The 20,152-nt window shown below is 41.7% G+C and overlaps 1 protein-coding gene across 2 annotated transcripts in view; it reads right to left on the reverse strand.

The window, feature by feature from the left end:
• Positions 1-246: 246 nt before the first annotated feature.
• Positions 247-20,152, reverse strand: part of WIF1 (WNT inhibitory factor 1) — a 51,421-nt gene continuing 31,515 nt past the window's right edge. The window contains exons 4-10 of one of the 2 annotated variants that reach the window (XM_026092412.2): positions 17,680-17,820; positions 13,457-13,552; positions 11,689-11,784; positions 10,181-10,276; positions 6,115-6,210; positions 5,397-5,492; positions 247-2,984 (exon numbers count right to left, since the gene is read on the reverse strand). In XM_026092412.2, the coding sequence (XP_025948197.1) occupies positions 2,863-2,984; positions 5,397-5,492; positions 6,115-6,210; positions 10,181-10,276; positions 11,689-11,784; positions 13,457-13,552; positions 17,680-17,820 (743 nt within the window). In that variant the 3' untranslated portion in view covers positions 247-2,862. The remainder of the gene's footprint in view (positions 2,985-5,396; positions 5,493-6,114; positions 6,211-10,180; positions 10,277-11,688; positions 11,785-13,456; positions 13,553-17,679; positions 17,821-20,152) is intronic. The other variant, XM_026092414.2, reaches the window with a different exon arrangement.

A 20,152-nucleotide genomic window follows, 5' to 3' on the forward strand; every position in this document is an offset into this window, starting at 1 on the left:
TAGGGAAGTTGTGCTGATAAGTCACACTTCTGGCATAAGCGCTCCATTCTGAGAGAGCGAGAGCAGAAAAAGGCCCAAATTCTCCCCAGCTTCCAAGAAGTCGAACGAAGATGCAGCAAAGGCAACGCACTGGAAATAAACCAGCACGGCCAGAGAAAAAGCAATACCAGCTTAAAGTGTAGATTACCAAAACACGCGTGTGCATCATCTCACCAGCAGCAGCAGCACAAAAAAGGCAGTTCACGCTTAGGGCTTCTGTGTCCGCTTTATTTCTGTGCCTTATGTGTTTGCTTGTCCGTCCAGTAACAAACTGTTGTGCACACCGGCACTTAGCAGAATGCTTACTTTAGATATCCCGATTATCGGACCATTAATTAGAAGCACTCTATAAAACTATAATTTTGTCAGTTGCTTAAACTGAGACTTTTGGGATAGAGCTATAGCAATTTGACATTTTTTTGGTTCTCTTACCAGTTTCGATTATCTCCTATTTGCTGCCTACCAGTGCAATGTTCAGCATCTCTCTAGCTAGCTACAAACCTTTTCCAAATACTGTTAAAAAGGCAGTTGCCGTCTGAGATGTCATAATAGGTTGGTATTTTGAATTTTCTTCATATTTTTCTTTGACTGATTTTCACCTGTGGCACCTATATATGCTTCCCCCATATATACACAGTCCAGTGATAAGGTGTAATAAATTCTATAGTTTATTTTCTAATGGTAAAATTATTTTCAACATTACGCTGGACTTTTTTTGAAGAATTATTTTTTCTCATAGCATTATCATATATTGTGAACTTTGACTTAAAACTTTTATGAAACAGGGGACTTCCTCTACACAAGAAATTTGCTTTGGGCTCATACTGGCATAAAAGAAAAAGTGGTAGAAAATTGGCTTGTAGAAAGTTGATGTTACTCAAAAAACCCAGTTGTGTTACAGTGTGCACACACTGCAAGCCTTCAGGGTTTTTTCTTCCTTTTGTAACTTTTCTGACCATATTCTACTAATGATTAATGACCCTTCCCAAAATCAGTGGCGAAATTCAAAAAGCAAAGAAGTAGCATTTACTGTCATGAGAACAAGTGGCAAAATTAATTATTCATTTTAAAAGAATACCCATTATTTTTAAGAGGGCATTTTACAAGAAATCGACAGGATCAGAAAATGTTCAGCCAAAATTTCTGCAGAATCTGAAGTACGGAATTTCTGTGCCTTTTACTGTAGCGTGTGCCCAATCACTTAAACCAATCTTTGCTATACAAAGAGCAAAAAGTGACAGCAAATGCGACATCCATGTTCACCAAGGGCTCCTGGACGCGCAGAGCAGTAGATGTGCAGACTGGTAGGTCCTTTAATAAAGGCTAGAATTAGCAGGCATGACAATAAATACAGCCGAGTAGGGAAGAAGCAAGCAGATTAAAGCAACACAAAAACCGTGCTCACAAACTTACAAATGTATATTAGGTTACTAATGAGAGCGAGGGAAATTCAGCTGATCCAGTCTTTCATTTCCAAAATAGTTTCTCTTCAAGGAAGCATCACTCCGTGCAAAGCAATCAGTCGTCGTGGCCAGGAGATGGTGAGGGGTGACCCATTTCACCTCATCATAAAATTAAGCTCCTTCTGTCCTCACTTTTAAGGAAAATATCAAAAAATCCTCCTTTCCTCATCCCCCCACACCCCCAGAAGAGCTTTCATAGCCCAAGTGTCTTCTCTCGTGCCTTGTGCTCCCCAGTTTCTCTCCTATTTTCATTAGAAGAGGGAGCTTTTTGGAAAGCACAAGCTGGAGGCAGGGGCTGGAGGCCGCTGCTCCCCGCCGCCGGCACGGCCGCAGGCACAGCGCCGCAGGGCAGCTCACACGCTGCACCTCGCACTGACTTGCCTCTGGCATTGCCCATCCTTCGGTGCCACCCCTCCTCTCCAAAGGCACTGGAAGAAATTGCTCTTCCGAGATAATTTTCAGAGCTGAGGAGCGAACAGGCTCGCTGTTGGCAGTGATTTATCAGCATGCAGCAGTGGGAAGCAGGGATGGGGAAACTCTTGCAGTTGCCTCCGCATTTCGAGGAAGGTGTCCAGAGCAGCCGTCCTGCCCGCCCCACGCTCCTGTGGCTGGAGCCGACCACACCGATCACGACTCGGAAAACTAAAGCAGCATCTTTATGTTATACATGATCACCGGTATAAAAAGTTTATTACATAAGAGCTGGTTTGTTTACAATATATTATATTGCTTCGAGCCAATGCAAAAAGTTCATACATTATAGTTCTACTTTGTTTACAATATATTATGACGCTTAAATGGCACTACCACAGTGTATTTTTAATACACGGTACTCTGCAAAACTGAAAGACCAAAAATATTGTCGAATTGAGTTATTCTGTTTTTAAATTCGGTAACTCTCATTTATTTTATTTATTTTTCCTAGGGAAAAGTCTAAATACGCAATTGCGAAAATGTAGAGGACATCTTGCCTTTGTCTTAAGCCAGCTAAATCTGTAGTCATTGAAATGATTCAGGTTAGCACCTACGAGTGTCTCTGCTGGAATACTGTTAACTAATTTTTGGAAAATATTTGCAGCTATATAATCAAAAAAGGAAGTTTAAACATAACTGAAATATAGTACAAAACACCATCCAAAGCACTGAAAGAAGAAGCCTATATAATCATGCTATAGAAGTATTTATAAAACTTAAAAGAAGTAGTAAGTATTAGCTCAGTGGTTTATAATGAAGCTAATAAAATTCCAGCCAGTAATCTCTCTCAACTGTAGTGAACAGCATTTTAAACATTCAATCCATGAAAGGTTAACGACGGCTACGAACTCTGCTGTGTGGCACAAACCATTTCAGATGTCCGAGCTCACCAGATGTAGTTGGATTCGGGTGGCACGTGACTCTCCTCAGCCCTCTTCGGCGAAGGTGTGTGCTGCCGGTGCTTGGGGCCCGCCAGCCGCAGGGCGCTCAGGATGCTGCCGCCGTACCCTGCAAAACGAGCCAGCTCGAGCGAAAAGAAGCCGGTGCCCTGGTCCCTACTGATATCGCAAGTGGAAATGGTCCCCCCTATTTGAGCAGAAAAATTGGGATAGGCATTGGGCAAATGCTGTCCCTCCTCCCTCCTCTCTTGCCCCTAGGGAAGCCTGAGGTGCTGCAACCTGGGAGCCGTCCGTGAAAAGAGGCAATTTCATTGGCTTTTACAGCACGGCTGCCTCGGCGGAGACCCAAGCAAACGCTAGCACTCTGCGGCTGTCGCATGGCCCGGGAGTCGCACATGCACAGCTCGCACGTGTCAAGCCACAGGCATCTGCCGGCGACAAGCGCAAAGAGCATTCTTGGTCACGGGGTGCACGTATCCCTCCGGGGAGACGCTGCGTTAGTTCTATGAGCTTTGCTTTTTTTTTTTTTAATAGCTGAATACAAAGAAAAAGCACAGCAGCAACAATAAACACCTAGGAAAAGAAATCCAAGGGGCTTAGCAGAGCTGCTTTGCTCTTGAAAACAGAAATGGACAATAAAAATGGAATTCCAAGTGTTATATTGTGATCATTTACAGTTTCATTTATCTGTCTCATCATTTCGAGCTCAAGGAAATGACTTTTGAAAACGGAGTCCCAGGTTCAGCCCCTTTAACCACGTCTTTGTAGCACGCGGTTTTGCTGAGGAGCCACGTGTTGACGCAAACGTGCACGTTGCAGGTTCTCCTAGACTTTGATGTTTATAGTCACAAACTCTGACTTCGTATGGCTGCTGGCCTCACAGCTCAGTGAGTATGAAGCAAGTGTCTGAAACTGACTGTAAATCTTCTCTAAAGATCAAGCGAAATTTGGGTTTATTTGAAAAGCGTGAATTGCAGTGCCCCACACAGAGCTGTATGTGCAACTTAAGCCCTACACAGACACCTCGAATAGGGGTGAATCTTACCCGAATGGCCCATTCGCAGGTTCTTTGCTGAACACAGAGAGTTTTGCGCTGCTAAACAGCGGCAGGACTGTACCCAAGCTTTAAATCCAAGTAATGAAGGTTTCAAAATCTTGGCACTGACAATAGTGTTTGACTATTGAATCCACATAATATGGCAGTCACACTCTGCGTTTTTTGTTGTACAGATAATTATTTCTTTGGGGACGTTCACTCATAGTACATGCTCTTTCACTTGCTACCGAAGCTGTTTATAATAAACGTATTACAAGAAGAAGAAGTGCACTATAGGAAGATGGAATTGATATTCGTACTGATTTCCATGTACCTTTTCTCTAATCATAACTTATGTCAACATTATTTCTCCTTCAGGGAATGACATATGTAATTATGCTGGTCTGCTAGTGAACAGCACCAAAGTAGATTCCCCAAACCTAATTTTCACGGCATAATTTATTTTAGTTAGATAACATATATTTTTTATGAAATAGCTGTATACTCTGATACATTTTAATGGGATACAAATCACAAGCATCAACAGCATTTAATAAAAATGATCATTCATTTGATGCAGCCGTGTAAGATTCACATTTCTTATGGCTAATTGGTGCATTTTATAGCTGCAAAATTTTGCAACTTTTTTTATCATTGCCACTTAATATATTCAATGTAATTAGGCAACAGTGCTTAAGATAAACATTAATACCTCATGTGAGAATGTACAGAACGTCTTTTGATGATTTGCTGTTACAGCACATTTTTTCCTGTGAATTTGCTACCTGGATATATTCAATTATATTTCAACTAATTTTATAGTGCTACTTTAAATCCACTGAAATGATCAGTTGCTTCACTTTTGCTAGATGTCATAAGGATCACAAGTTCAAAACACAAATTCCTTTTAAGGAATTTAGCTTTGTCTTGAGACAACATATTTTGTACTCTGTGGAGTGTGGGTGGGGAAGAGGAGGAGAAAACGTGAAAGTTGGTAAGCACATATTTTGTATAACCTTTCAAATTTTTCCCAAAGTTTCTAAATAACATTTGATTTTTCCTAATTTTAATCAGCTTTGAAAACTGAAAGAGTTTTATCTATAAAAATGCCTATCCAAAGTTTTAAAGCCAGCTGACATTAATGGGGATTACTTCGAAGGGCTTTAAATCAGTTGAACACCATGGGTGGAGTATACACGAGCTCTTCTAGAAATCTTGTCAATATGACAATCTAGAACTTCTACTATAAAAAGGAAGGCTGATTTTGGTAAAGCAATTTTAAATTATTTTGTTTTTCTTTTAAGTAGTTAAAATTATGGAATATTAAAACCTTATTTTTATTGTTTTGTTTATAGAGTAGAAAAAAAGAGAGTATTTTATGACTACTGATTGTGCAAAGGCTTTTGAAGCAGTCATCTCTGCATGGCACCCGCTCTGTAAGACTCTCCAATGTGGACTCTCAGAGTTTATTCCTCATTTACTTACTTTTATTGCAGTGTCTTCCATGCCAGCCTTCTTTGCACTGGCATTTGTTAGGTTCAACACAAGTGCCATACAATCCACAGCCGGGTTCACAGACAGCTGTAATAAAGTGAGAGCATACATCTGACTTCTTGACATTTCATTCAGCGACTGAGTTACATATTTGCTTTCCCTGCTGTTCCTTCGAATATGTTAGTCTTGGCATTGACTGGGGCTTTCACAGTAAATCTGTGATTTTAAACTGAATGTGTGCAGCCTCCCGGAGCAGCTTACTCCACCACTGAACTAAAACGTCTGGCTCTGCGTCTCTGAGAGAAGCACATCAAACACCAGTGCTCAGCACCCACCAGGACAGACGCGAGGAGACCCCAGCCCACGTTGCACTCATGAAAGGCAGGCAAAATGCTTCATCAGGATTTTAATGCTGCAACGTGTTGCCGTTTTATGCAGTATTTATCTAGCAACATTTGCTATTATTATACGGACACATGACTGTTTTAAAGAAACTCATAGTACAGAAAAGGTTGTGGGGAGGCTTTTGAAAAAAATGTTTCCATGTTTCATAACTCTCTTAAGGCGAGTGTATACGGTATGCCCAGGAAGCCAATTAGCCAGCAATACCTTGACAACAAGCAGTTAGCGCTGACCTTATGTAAAAAGATACCGTGTATGAGCTTGATGCTCATATAACCAGGGCTGGCAGAGTGGCTTTAGTACTTACGCTTGGAACAAAGGTCTCCTTGGTAACCTTTGGAGCACTTGCATTTATTCTTACCAGTACATTTACCTCCATTTCGACAGGGCTGATGGCATTTACCTAGAAAGGAAGCATGAAAACAATGGCCTTAATCCCCTGCAGGTACTGGAGACAACTGTCTGAAAAGCCTACCTTGTACCTGAACCACTTATTTGATGGCGAGATATGAGGGGTACTGCGGATCCAGCAGCAAGACACACCAGTAGGGCTGTGCTTCCAAGACTGACATGCATCCTGCATGGAAAGAGGTCCAGAGGGAGCATGGCCAAAGCCTGGTGTCCACAGCTTTTGCCCAGATTTGTGCCACTAGGACTTTGAAGGACCGCTTGTGCCACATGTCACTATTGCCTCCTGCTCCTCAACCTTCTTGAGGGAGGCCGCAACGTACAGACTTTCTTCCTACTGTCTGCAAAAAGTGGTATCCATACCCATAGAGCACAAGCAGAAGAAAATCTGGTGGTATATGAGAGATATTTTAAGCAACAGGAAGCTCAGGACTGACAAGTATGGTGGCTATTTGCAGAAAATAAACAGACTGGTTGGGCCTGTCAGCTTGTAATAAAAGGCTTTGGCGTGCCATGATGCTGTGGATGGAGCAGTGAGGACTGCTTCACACCACAGCTCAGAAACTAAAGGCACTCTAAAAAATGTGCCCTTCTTTCCTGCCTGTAAAGCGCAGAGCATCTTTGGTAACTGTAATTAGACCTCGCAGACATATTTCAAGGCTTTTCTTTTTGATCTAGAAACTGCATTCCCTCCCTCACACCCACGCTTTGCCGAAGGAAGAAACTCGGTCTGACCACGCTGCTGTAGGAAGCCTGGCCCTGGCTCACTGGCCACGGAGGAGACCCACGTTCACACTTTTGCTGGGCCCAATTCAGAGCCAGGGGCCTTTGAGGGCCTTCCTCAAACCTAACGCGAGGTCTCTCATTCCAGATGGTGACTCCCTCACTGGAAATTGTCTGCATTATTTAACTAGTTACACGTTCACCTGCCTCTAGAAAGGACCAGCGCAGCAGCCCAAGGGCGAGGGCGCTCCCCAGGCTAAGGCAGACTCACTTCCAAGTCCCTGGGAGGTATCAGACAATCTGGAGCTACACCCTGCGCCTCTTGCCTCTTATGTGGCCACATGTAGTGATGCAGCTCTCTCCTTATTGTCCAAATTTTTCTTTTTTTCTAATCCCACAACATTTTTTAGGGTCTCCAGAAAAAAAAATACACCCAGCCTAGGCTTTGCACTGATATCTGCCTGAGTCAAAATTGGGACCTGGAGCAGCGAACTGCTTCCTTTCCTTTTTTTTTTTTTTCTTTTTTTAAAGGATGTTAACTCTGAAACCTGCACATGGTAATTTAAGCATCAACACTCAGCTTTTCCACTGCTGTTTCACTGTGCTGGAAACCTCAGCAAATGTGCTCATCTCAGTCACAGACTGCCCCCTTGGGAACTAAATACCCCACGTACTTCTTGCTGTGCTCTCCACCCTGTCAAACTTCTGTGATGCATGTGTGCATTGTCAACATAAAAGGAGCATTTGTTCCTAATGTACATACTTATTTTAATAGCCCAGAAACAAGCTTCATAACCAGCCTACAGAACAAACCATGCTAAGGAGAGTTTCTGCAAAAGCACAGTCTCCCTGCAGAAGCCTCTGGGCAGGGAACCGCTAGGTATTTTGATTTGCACACATTTGCATCTGAAGTTATTAATAACTGAAAGGAGCAATGCTAAGGAAATCCGGGAATTTTCCTAGTTCTTGAAGTAAGTCTGGAGAATATGGGTCAAGGGTGTGATACAGACTTCCAGTGTTGCATTAAGCAAGCATTTGGCTCCACATGGTTCAATTAACTTTGGACTAACTCATTTTCACAGAATGGAGGAAAGGCTAATAACTCTGTTATTAACTGAGAAATGGAAAAAGCAACAGAACAGTTAGTAACAAATAGGGGAGGAATCAGAAACAAAATAAAACCCTCCAGACTCAAACTGAAACACTAATTAGAGACAATGCATAACTACAGTTAGAAAAAAACTGGAAGACTGTGAATGCTTGTTAGTATTGTAAATTGAGTTCAGTAAATTTCCCAGGAGTCATAGAGAGTGATTCAACTATTAGACAAGCTCTCAAAATCTTTAAACAACATTAAAAAAATCTTTACAGTTTTCTGAAGATGGATTTCTCCCTATTGCAAAGGTTTTCTCCTCTTCTTATTTCAAGATCCCCAAGGCTGAATGTAGCTGGCCCTGGATCTAAGAAACCAGAATGAATCTTGTTTCTCCTCTGATGTTTATAAGCCTCATCTAGCATTTTTTGCAGTCTTCCACTGTTGTGCTGGTACTGGTGCGGTGCCCAGAGGTGGTAGCAGCCATTAATCATGCTCTAACAACTGTCGTCTGAGCTTTACAAAAGCTGAGGCAAGTGCATAGCCTCCTCGTCAACGGATTCCCAGTTGAGCTCTTAGCAAACTCTGATCTGGAATTTTCTCTTCCTTTTTTACAGGGACTAGTTTACTGATTGCATTTTAATTAATTTAATTTTCTTGTACAGATAAGTCTTTGCCAGAAGCCAAAGTCAGTTGCACCTGTCCTAGGCAGCAGCAGACAACATGGAACTTAAGGGCCCTTGGGACAGACCAATTGAACAGAATACTCTTAATTATACATCCTATAATATTAGTTCTACAGATACTCCACAAAAAATACCACTGACATAAAATATGTACCCCCTGGACTTTGAATAAAACCTTATTCATCATCTGAGAAGTACCAACAAAGTAGACTTTTTGAGGAATAAAGAAAGAAATGAGGTTCTGATAAAGTGTCAAATTTGAACCTGATGTAAACAAAGGTAAATGCAGAGGAAATCCACACTGTTGATATGTGATATGATATGGTGAAACATTTGCTAAAGTCTACTGCTTATCTACACATAACTAGTGTGCAAAATGTAGGTCCTATGGTGTTTGTGCTCTTCTTTCTCGGCACAGTTGTTTGCTTTTTGTCCCCTCTCAGCTGACAGCACATTAGAGTTAATTTCTATCTGTGAATTAGTATTTGTTGATATAAATTTCATAACTGTGAGAAGAGCCTGTCTCTGCTGATGCATACTAAGAAGTCAACTCTTACATATACGAGGCCAGATTTTGCTCTCCTTGCCTCTGTGAACCCTTTTCAGAAAATTAGTGACATTATTTACAGCAGAAAGGGGGGGAAGGTCCATGTGCAGTGGTCTGTTAGAAGCTTTAAGCCCAGAAAGAACGACCTGGGTACATGTTCTCAAAACCAAAATGCTCATACGCCATTCAAGTGTGGGGAGCTATAGAATTAATCCAATTTAACAGAGCTGTGAGAAAACTCTTATTTTAGTGAGATCAAATGCTTGACAGCTGACCTCCCAGTTCTGCTCCAATCTGGCCTTATCTCCACCCCCTGCTTTACACAGAACACTTAGATCAACCATGGGCTAAAATATTTTGAATCACTTTGATGCTAAACTTCTGAAAATAGCAAGTCTTTTGATGTTTCTGACGTGGATTTTCAAGTTGCCATGTGAATGCAACTTAATACATTAAATGAAAGCTCTCAGCTCTTACGGTTAAATCTTCCCCTTACGCTAAACCCTTCCACTCCCAGTTTCTAGTAGCTTTTTCAGAGTTCTGGGCTCAAATCTCATGTTCGGCTCATGAGTGTGCATTGCCATAACTTCTGAAAATATATCCTTCACATGGGCTTGGCACAACAGCACATCGTCTGCTGCAGAGTATTGCTTGCATACTTACAGCTCAAGGGTTGTTTCCAAGCCCAGTTTCTAGTAAAAACAAAACATGGTAGGGGATGAGATGGTCTAGCGACAAGTCGAAGTTTTTCAATGTGAATCTCATTCAGAGGCATGAGGCACCTCACTCTCTCAGAGACCCCAGCTCACCATTTGAGACCTTCACTGTGAGCCCAGCGGAAGCACTTTATCTTTCAGGCAGTGTAAATAGCATAGCTTGAGGTATGTGAAAGGGAACCTACAGAGATGATACTCACTAATTTCACATTGGTCTCCTTCAAATCCTGAAGGACAAATGCATTTTCCCAGATAGAAGCATGTTCCTCCATTGAAACAGGTTGTTGTACAGTTTGCTAGAACAAATAAAACAGGAACAAACTAAATCACTAATACGAACTCACTTTGACTTGCCCTTAATGTTTTCCGCTGCTCATCCTAAATAGACATCGAGTAGGTTTTAAAAAGCTGCATTAACATATTTTCATCATCTGCTTTACGAAGGAAGACTGAAATGCAGTTCTTCTGACAGAGTACTTCCCACTGGCACACACACAAGTCAGTAGAAAGGCACGGAAAGAAATGAACAATACAGCAATGAGACCCCAAGGACAGATTTTGTGTTATATCTCTTTCAATCCTCACATGTAAAGCGTATGAAGATCAAGTCATTATTGCTATTGAACTTGCCAGTGTGTGGTAAAGGGAACGTGATCTAGGACTGGAAGTTACTGTTACAGGCAGACACTTCACTGACTGAACGAAAAGGTGCAGTTCTTAATTAGGGCCCTGGGAGATGCTAGATTTAACTTGTAGAGAGACCTCTACAAGCTTGTGTTGTATGGTGACATAGGTGCCAGTGTTGTGTCTCTGACCTTCTAAATTACTGTCATTGCGTTAGATAAGACTTTTCACCAAACAGCTGAGGTTCATATTAATCTTACAGTTCAAAATCCTTCAAGATATCGGGCACATTTCATTACAGTGCACTCTTAAAACATTTTTCAGATGTGGCAAAGGTCTCATCAATGATGAGATGCAAGGCAGAAGGACTTTGATGACAACGCTCTGTGCAAACATATCTAAAGGCCTAAAAAGTAAGGCATTATTTTGGCTTAAAACCCACTGGGACCTTTTCATTTGCTCATTACTTCATCTGGTTCTGCAATAGTAAGTGCACTGCGATGTTCTGTAATCCTCTCTGCCATGACTTCTTGGGTTTTTTTCTGTATGGGAGTCTGGACTGCTCCAAATTACTGTTCTGAAGAGCTAATTGTTCCTTTTTATCCCCGAATCACAACGCAGCAATAAAAAATGAATAGACAACTTATTTTCTAAGTGTCCAGACTGAACAAATTATTGTACTAACACTTTACTCCAGGAAACCAAAGTTCAAATCCAGATCATTTTTTTCATAAACGGGTGAATTTTGTGGTGGATCTCACAGCTTTTAATGGATCAACTAAAGTGATTATATAAACTACCCTTCCCTGAGCTGGCATACCTGGACACCTTCACATGTATCTGTGACGTGCTGCAAGTCCCTGCATTCTTACTACAGCTCCCAGTTGCAGTGAAGTTTTCATAGAAGAAACACAAAACTACATCTTTTAAAACCCATTACTTGCTTCATCACTCACTCAACTTTCCAAAATCCACTCCTAGAGGGAAATTAGCATGAGGGAACAAAGAGTGGATGCAGGATGTGGAGCACGTCCACAGCCAAAGCGGGCAGATACAGGTCCCTTGGTCATTACCCCGCAGTTACCTTTGTCGCAGTTGATGCCATAGAATCCAGGCGGGCAGATGCACAAGCCGGGCGTAATGCAGAGCCCGCCGTTCATGCAGCGAGGGGCACACAGAGCTAAGGAGAAGCAAGGGAAGAAATCACATCGCTGGTAGGATAGTGAGTGACCACGTAAGGCCACAACACAATTTCCTTACGCTCCTTTTCCTTCTGCTGAATGTAACAAGTCAGTTTTGCAAAGGACTCACTTTGTTAGCGAGTTAAATCAATTATGTTTCTGCATGATACCCGGCAATTTGTATACAGTACTGCTGAAAAAGTGAAGATTAAATTAACTTTAAATCTGATTCCATTTGTAAGCAAAAACTGTCCCTTGTACAGTTTATTACTGGACTGGGGACAGCAAACTGTCCACTTGGACTCACCAACACCCTCCGGAAATTTGAAGCTGCCGCTACCCCAGTCCTCTCTGTCATGGGACTTCTGTGCTCCAGTTTGTGTCTCAGCTCTGCAGACAAGACTGTTTCTTTAGGGGCTGTGCTCAGAGCTGTCAGTAATTTAGTGGGGTTCTCAGGCGGGCTTTACAACACACCATTCCCTTCACCCTCTGCATACCTAAGCACTAGCACAGCTACCTAATTGAGGCTCAGGGAGCCTCTTGCATAGCCTGGTTTGGTGGTTAATTGTCCTGGATGCCCCCCTCCCAAACTTTTTTAGAGCCCTTGTGCTCTCCTGCAGACTTCTCCGCAGTTGTGGCCACCCCACAAGTCTCCTTCAGGGAGGCCTGGCGGGGAACAGTGTTTCCTTTCGTGGTCGGCCACAACTAGTACATGCAGCGAGGCTGTGTCTATAGCAGTGCGCTAAACAGGGCCTGGGCACAGGACCAAGCAGGGGCACGGACTCATCCATCCCGTGAAATTGTCAATGCCGTTCCCAGCATGGCTTTGCCCCTGGCTGGCGGGCGCGCTCCCAAAGAGCACCCAAGCACGGCCAGGGGCCACCGGCACCTGGGGCTCCTCCACGCCAAGAGTTGGGAGGCTTTTGCTTCGGAGCGTAAAAGAGTTTAAACATACAAATGCAAACTGTGCTGCGTCAGCTGGCCTCCCGGCCAAAGAGTGGTCCCCGACCCTTTGTATTTAATATTTCAGATGTGGCCAGTGTCTGGGAGTGAAGGATGACACTGGGGTAGCATGTCCTTGGGGCTGGTTTGCTCCATCTTGAGTCACCCGGGGGAAAGTCTCTCACAGAGGGAGGAGGAAGGAAGAAGTATGAAGAAGAGCTATTTTCCTCGCTAGTTCACACCGATTTTCAGGTCCCTCCCACCCAGAAATACTGTTTTTGGCTGTTAGTTACTAATGGAAGAAAAAGGGAGACTCTTTCCTTCATGCTTCCCATCTTTGTCATTCTGCCTCCAAATTAGATCGTATCTTCAAATAAACAAATGCAGGATAACAGGAGTCCTGTGCTTTGTTTTCCAGCTCGTCTTCATTAGCAGCAAAATTCTATTTAATCTTTTGGCCAGATGGAGTCTCTGTGATTGAGTATCCCTTAACTATTGTGTTAATTTTTGTTAAAAACAGTCCCTTAGAGAGAAAACATTTTCCTTGTAAGTAATTGAGGTTTGCATTACACCATGGAACACAGCAGTAATTCTCTTACTTGTGAGGATTCAAAATACATGAAATCTTCAGAATAGGCCACTCTTTTTAGAAGAGGTTACAGTGCAATAGTTACACTTTTGTTACGATTATGGTAAAGAAAACTGTTCTGAAGATTTTTTTAAAGTTACCTTTCTCACAGTGAGGTCCATAAAATCCATCTGGACATTCACAGACATGTCTTTCGTTGCAAAACCCTCCATTTCTGCATCCTCCTGGACACTCCGCTTCATAAGATATAATAACAATCTTAGTTGGCTATTACATACTTCAGCTGCCACTCAACTTTCAATATGATCAAGCTATTCCTTTGATACAACAGTAAAAACATTCACTGGCAGGCAGGCAAATGCTGGCAGAAATGAAAGTTCAGCTAAGAACTCCTCAAGAGAAATCAGTGTCCTTTTTGTTAATCTACAAATACAGTTTTGATCATGTGTTCAGATAAACATATGACGGGCTTGTTGATAGAGCATGTGCTCTATTGCTCTGCTATTCTGTAAGTGAATTAGTAACGTGGCCCCTCTGCACAATCCAGCACTTTCAGTGCCACTCAGAAATGCGCTGGTACCCAATACAGGACTTGCAGTGCTGGTTAGACGTGCCCTTAATAAACAGGACCTGTTTCAATTTGTGCAGCCTTAAGTAAACTGCACTGCAGCTTGCACTGCATTAATTACTACATCCTTTACTATTGAGGTGACAAAGTGATGAAATCTGTATTCGAATGGAATAGTCAGCTTCAAGGCTAGATGAAGGAAGAAAGAAAGATAAAAGCATTCCTGCACGGTCATCCTGTATCATCACCCAACTCTTACTCACATCTCAGCTATCTGTCAAACACTGGTTAAAGCATTTGGCAACATTGGCTGGGCTGTAGAGGGACAAGAAATACATCTGGGTATCATCAGCAGCCTCGAAACATCTGAGTCCGTCGAACAAGAGGCAGAACAAATTGGAACCCTATGGAAGCCCACAAAAACACGACTGCAGGGTAGAAAAGCAATTACTCAAAAATACCTTCCCAGATCTCTCATAGATAAGGAGGAATGTGTGAGAGGCTGCCTGCTCCCATCAGACCAAGCACACATTGCACCCAGCGCTTGGGTACCTTGGGCACAAGGTAGCTTTAACAGAGGAGGTATGATCATCTCTTGATGCATTCCCAGGAAGACAAGGTCCATCTATGCGGCATCTTTACCAGCCCCATGTGACCCTCTGAATGACAAGGTTCAAAAACCTCTGAGGCAGACCCTCAGAGAGCAATCTTGTTACAATCATTTTAACCCAAACTGGAAAGTCACCTATAAAACAGCAGTTGGCTATAATGGTGGCATCACAGCTTTTTTTTTTTTCCCCCCTTTGGTGTAATAGTGCTGTAAACATACACAACTGGCAATATCTCCCAATGGCATCCTTAACTCTTCTCTATTGGCTTGTCACCTAATTTTACCACAAGTGCTGACACCTACCGTGCTTAGGCAGTAAAGATGTACCATTGATTCACTCCAGTTTCCACTCGAATAATAACTGAGTTCAAATTCAAGCAGTTACAGCCTTTAAAGTGCACACATTTATAGTGGCAAGGAACATTAGGATGTCTATAAATTCAGGTGGATCAGGTTGCCTGAGGCATTTCTGTGGCCCACAGAGATATTTGAACTGTTTCTCCTAACTGTAACTACAAAGGAAAACATAATCCCAAACTTAAACAGATCCTGAATGATTCTCCCTTCTTCTAACACTTGAGCCAGGTGACATAACTATTAGCTAGATTTATCTACAAATTTTATTTTTTGAAAATTTAACTAATAGCTGATTAAAGGAACAGGAAAATGTGGCAACCGTTAAAACTAGGAGCAGTGTTCTGTTGCTGCTACATTCATGCAATATCTCTCTATTCAATGGGATATGAAGGGTAACCCCAAGAGTAAACAAAAGGGAAGAGAATCTGACATAATTGGTGGTGGATGTTGTGTAAAACTGTCAAACAAGCAGGGAAGGGACAAGGGGAAAAGGCAAAATGTTAAAATATTCTTCTATCTAAAGCCAAAGATAAAGGAAGCAAAAAGTATTGCTCTAAAAGTAAAGCTGTTAGCAGTGGTAGTAATAATGGTAAAGGCTTTTTGTCTTATTCTGTTCCAACACTACAGTCTAAGACTCTTTCTGGAAATGTTTCTCTCTTTGTACCCAAATGCAGAGCTGCTATTCATTACAGAAAATGCATGCTTAAATACATGCCATTTCAAACAGAAAAATAGGAAAACATAATTTTTTGTGTGGCCACCTCTTAGCCACAACAAAGACTCTCCTTTCCCACAAAATTGCTCCCTCGTTTTCCCCACTTCCTCTAGTGGAGGCCCCTTCTGGCTGGCCAAGAATAACTGGAAACAATGACCTGGGGCCCCAGCAGGAGGAATCTGAGCTTCATCAAGGACTTCTTTCAAAGGAAGGAAACTAACTCCTAGACTAATACCAACTGGTAAGAGCATTTTCATCTTTCTTAATATCTGGCCCAAAATGTCTCAGTATCCATGTCACGAAATCAAGTGCAGGAATGGAATTTACCCCAGTACATGCTGAAAGATAGGAGGTGAGAAAACTCCTCTCCTGCCTGGTTTTTCTCCTGGAAAACCATCTTCCTGGAAACCGTTCTCCTGGAAAACCATCCTCTGAGTGGCCATATGATACAATACTGTTAGACTGTTAAATATGACATTTTCTATCAGCAAAAATAGTAACAATAATAATAACTAATAGCACAGAAACCACAGTTTGGTTGAATGCTACAAAAAACTGAGTTTGGAGCCCTCTCTGTTCACGCCACATTTTTTCACAATACAGACTTGCAACTCTGCTGTCCCTATTAGATTACCTTAACACTATTTCCGAAGTTTAAGTTCAGTATCTTTGAACCAAACTGAAAATAAAAAGTCACAAAATGTTTTGTGTTGTATTTACATCAGACACACGACTTCGTACACAAGGTCTGATTTTACTTCTATCAAGCCCCCATTTTCTTCCTGTTTCTCTCCTAATTTCTTTTTCCCCTCCTCCACTTTCTCTGGGCTAATTGGCAGCAGCAAAGCTTCAAAGGAGACAAACAGCTTTGCTATTTAGGTGTAGTGAGGTTTCAAAGAATAAACAGCTCCTACTCCTGCCACTTGCTCTTTGAAGCTGCACTATAGCCAATTAGCTCAGAGAAAAGAGCACAGAGAAGAAAGTGTGGGACGAGGAACAAAGATTTAATAGGAGAAGAATAAAAATCTCACTCTTTGTACATCAGCCCTGCCGCGAGTTAATCTGATACAACTGCACACAATGTGGGATAACTGCCTTATCTTAGATACTGATTTTGTTTTTCGATTTCCACAGCCTCATTTCAAAATGATAATTATTACAGTTGTTTGTGGTGTATCAATTTAATCCAAAAAGTCTTATTACATAGTGCTTATAGATTGGTTAATAAACAGGTTTCCAGCTTTCCAAGTAAACACTGCAATAACTCCATGATGTCCTTCTGTTGCTCTTCTGTCAGTGCATCCTGTCTATGTTTGTCGACTGATGCCTGCAAATATTGAGGACTAGTTTCCATCACGTTCCCAGAGTAATGGTTTACTATCCAAACAATTCTACTAAAATCAAACGGAAAACGTGCGTAATAAAGTATTAATGAGTGTAAGGGAGAAGGGAATTCTCTCATTGACTCAAATGTCTCATAAGCGTTGCAAATAGCAACAGGCAGCACTTGTTGAGGCTGGTGAACAATATCGTATCCCACAGCAACAACAGGTTGCCGTTCAGAGCTCCAGAGAAAGGAGAGCCAGCTTCTGCAAAATGTTCAGATTTATGCTTTTGGGGCTCATTTCAGATGTGCAAGTTGAGCTTTTAGGAGCTACTGAACTGTGGCATCAAATAACATTAATTGAAGTCAGTGCCCCCACTATAGATCTCAGAAGATCAATTTTTAAAATTATGTGCCATTTCTGAAAATGCTAGTCTCAGCTTGTTTTTGCTAACTCTTCTCAAAACACCTCAGATAGTTTGCTATTTGCATTTTTTTTACCTTATGTTAAATTTCTATCAATATCCTTGACATGATGAGCTGTGAACAGGAGGAGAAATGCCTACAACAGTCTCTTAAGCAAGATGTAGTTCACATTAAGGAAAAGGTTTATCACATAGTAAATGAACAACAAATCCACAGACAGAACCTGAACAGCCTGAAATTCATGATCCTTGCTAGAGATTGTGTGACCACTCTATTTCCATCTTGCCTAGCCATTACTCTGAACGCAACATGAGTTACATGACCTAGTCTAATGGTATTTAGTCATGTCCTCTTAAGCGTTACCTTGCTGACAGGTTTTGAAGAAGATGGCGTTCTGCGGTGTCTGGAGAATAATGTTGCCTTCTGAATTCATTATGATCACATTAACTTCAAACGCAGCGACTCCATCCTGTTTCCCAAGGCAAGGAAATCCAACCTGAACAACTAAGAGGAGAATAATAATAATAATTATTATTATTTCATATATGTGTAAATAAAAACATACATTGAAATACTAAAAATATAGATTATAAGTATTTACATTTAAACTTCAGAGCATAGCCACTGATGAAAAAATGTAACATAGAGATATGCAGGCCACCTTATTGATACCCGACTCCAGGACTGGAGCTACAGCAGCATGAGCGATGAGCCTGGCCTCATTTACTGACATAACCCCAATAGTCTGCAGTGTAGACAGCAATCTTAAGGCAAACATACTTCTGCCTGCAGACAACGCAATTACTCATGTGGAGTTATCTAAGGACACAACTGTCAATATCACCTAAATGACCTGGAAGCCTATATTTAATTTCTTGAGCTGACTTGATCACTTCTAAGTCTAAATGTTACTGGCTCTCACATCACTTCTGCAAAAACATCTCACACATTTTTGAAAAAATATTACACGATGTGTTTTGCTGTTTCGGATATTGCAATTCACACTTAAATGAAATACTGATTTAACCAAAACTTACTCTGTATAGTGCTGGCAAAATGGTACACTTAATAAATAAAATCATGGGTGCAAATATTTAAAAAGAATACAAAGACACATCACTTTCTGACAGAACTTGTCAAGTGTAATGGATAGTTGGAGACTGGCTCTCCAGGAAAAGTATTCAAACACTTTTGAACTACAAAGAGCCTAAGTAAATAATTAAGGCCAGTAAATCTGGAGTATTTTAATGAGGCAGCAAGCCTCATACCTCAGAGCTATGGAATGCTGCTCTATGATTGTCACAATTGATCTTAAATAATCTTCAGATGAAACAATTATCTCTTTTCTTCAAAACTGGCTCCTCCTAGCTCGTTTATAGATTAGATCCAACTAATAGTAATCTTTTATTCATTTTTTTCTGGAGTCGGCCTAAGATTTCAGAACAAAATATTGAGCTAACAGCCTTACATTTGGTTTGATTTAAATTGCTTGCTATAAAAAATTTTGCAAGTCATAATTGGGTAATTTTTGTTATTTGTTGCCTTGATAAAATACAGAATAATTTATTGCTAAAACACATTCTGCTTCTGATACATCCTACAGAGTGAAAGGCCTGTTGTAGTCTTCACTATAAAGCAATTTCATTATCGAGGGGCTTTTACACCGATCTTTTAAAAGACTTGCAAAAAACATGTAATCATGTGGTAAGAAGAAAATTCTTACAGGGGATTAAAACCAGTTTAAATGCAGTGCACTTCTTAAACTGTAGTAACCTTCCTCCAGCTCAAATGTAGGAAATAATTCAAGAGACCCAAGTGCTCAGGAGACTTGTGTTAGCATGTGTGTGATTTAGCTGATCTAACAGCTATGGGAAGGAAGATACGGCAGAAATTTAGAGCTGGCACTATGGGCTATATCTAGGTTTCATGGAATCAGTAGCAAAATCCTGATCTCCCCAGAGATTTGGCTGTGAATTATGTCAGCCTGTGGGTTTAAGTGCAGGGCAAAGACCAGGCAGATATCCCCTAGGGCTAAAGGCCCCCTCCTAGGCATGCTGGGGTAAGGCTTAGCTGCGTTCGACACACAGCGCAGAGCAAAGGTCCCTTGCACCCAGAAACGTGGCCACGCGCTCGCGGCCTGCAGGAAGGGTGAGCAGGGCTGTGGCAGGGCAAAGCTCAGCGCTAGTCGCCCTTTCCTGGATTCAGGATGCAGTTTACGTTTGCCCATCATTGGCTGCAAGTAAGCGAGAGGGGATCCACAGTTCAGGGCTTTCCACTGCTAGCTATGGTCCCAAGTCACCAGGCCAAGAATTGTCTCTCTTGCACGTTTATATTTCTGTATCCTCTGCAGTGCTTGTGTCCAGGGCCACGGAGCAGACAGCTCTAGCAGAGGTGAGGAAAACTTAACTAATTTTAAAAGGAATCTAAGGAAACCCAGTGATTTCTAATTTAATTTTAGCTGGTAGTTTGAATGCTCTACTGGGATGCGGAGGATGCGGGTTTAATCCCTTCCGTCTGGGAGCTAAGGCCTTTTCTTTCTGTTACAGAAAACAAAGATTCACTAGAATGTCTCCATTACAGAGAGGCTGAAGTTGTAAATACTCCTGTATTTACATGACAGGTCTTCTACTTTTTGGGCTTTACCCACTTGTTTAACATGCAAAAGGCACCACCAAAAGCCAGTCCAAGGAGTGGGATTTCTTAAGGGATGTCTCTGAATTTCCAGTCCTAACAGAAGCAGGCACTTGCTGTCCAGAGGAGAGTGGACATTGACCATACCTTGTAGCCCACAGTTCATCTCGGTCAGCACGGCAGAGAGCAAGCGGAGATACTGCTG

This window comes from Dromaius novaehollandiae, chromosome 1, assembly GCF_036370855.1.
Source record: "Dromaius novaehollandiae isolate bDroNov1 chromosome 1, bDroNov1.hap1, whole genome shotgun sequence".
NCBI lineage: Eukaryota > Metazoa > Chordata > Aves > Casuariiformes > Dromaiidae > Dromaius > Dromaius novaehollandiae.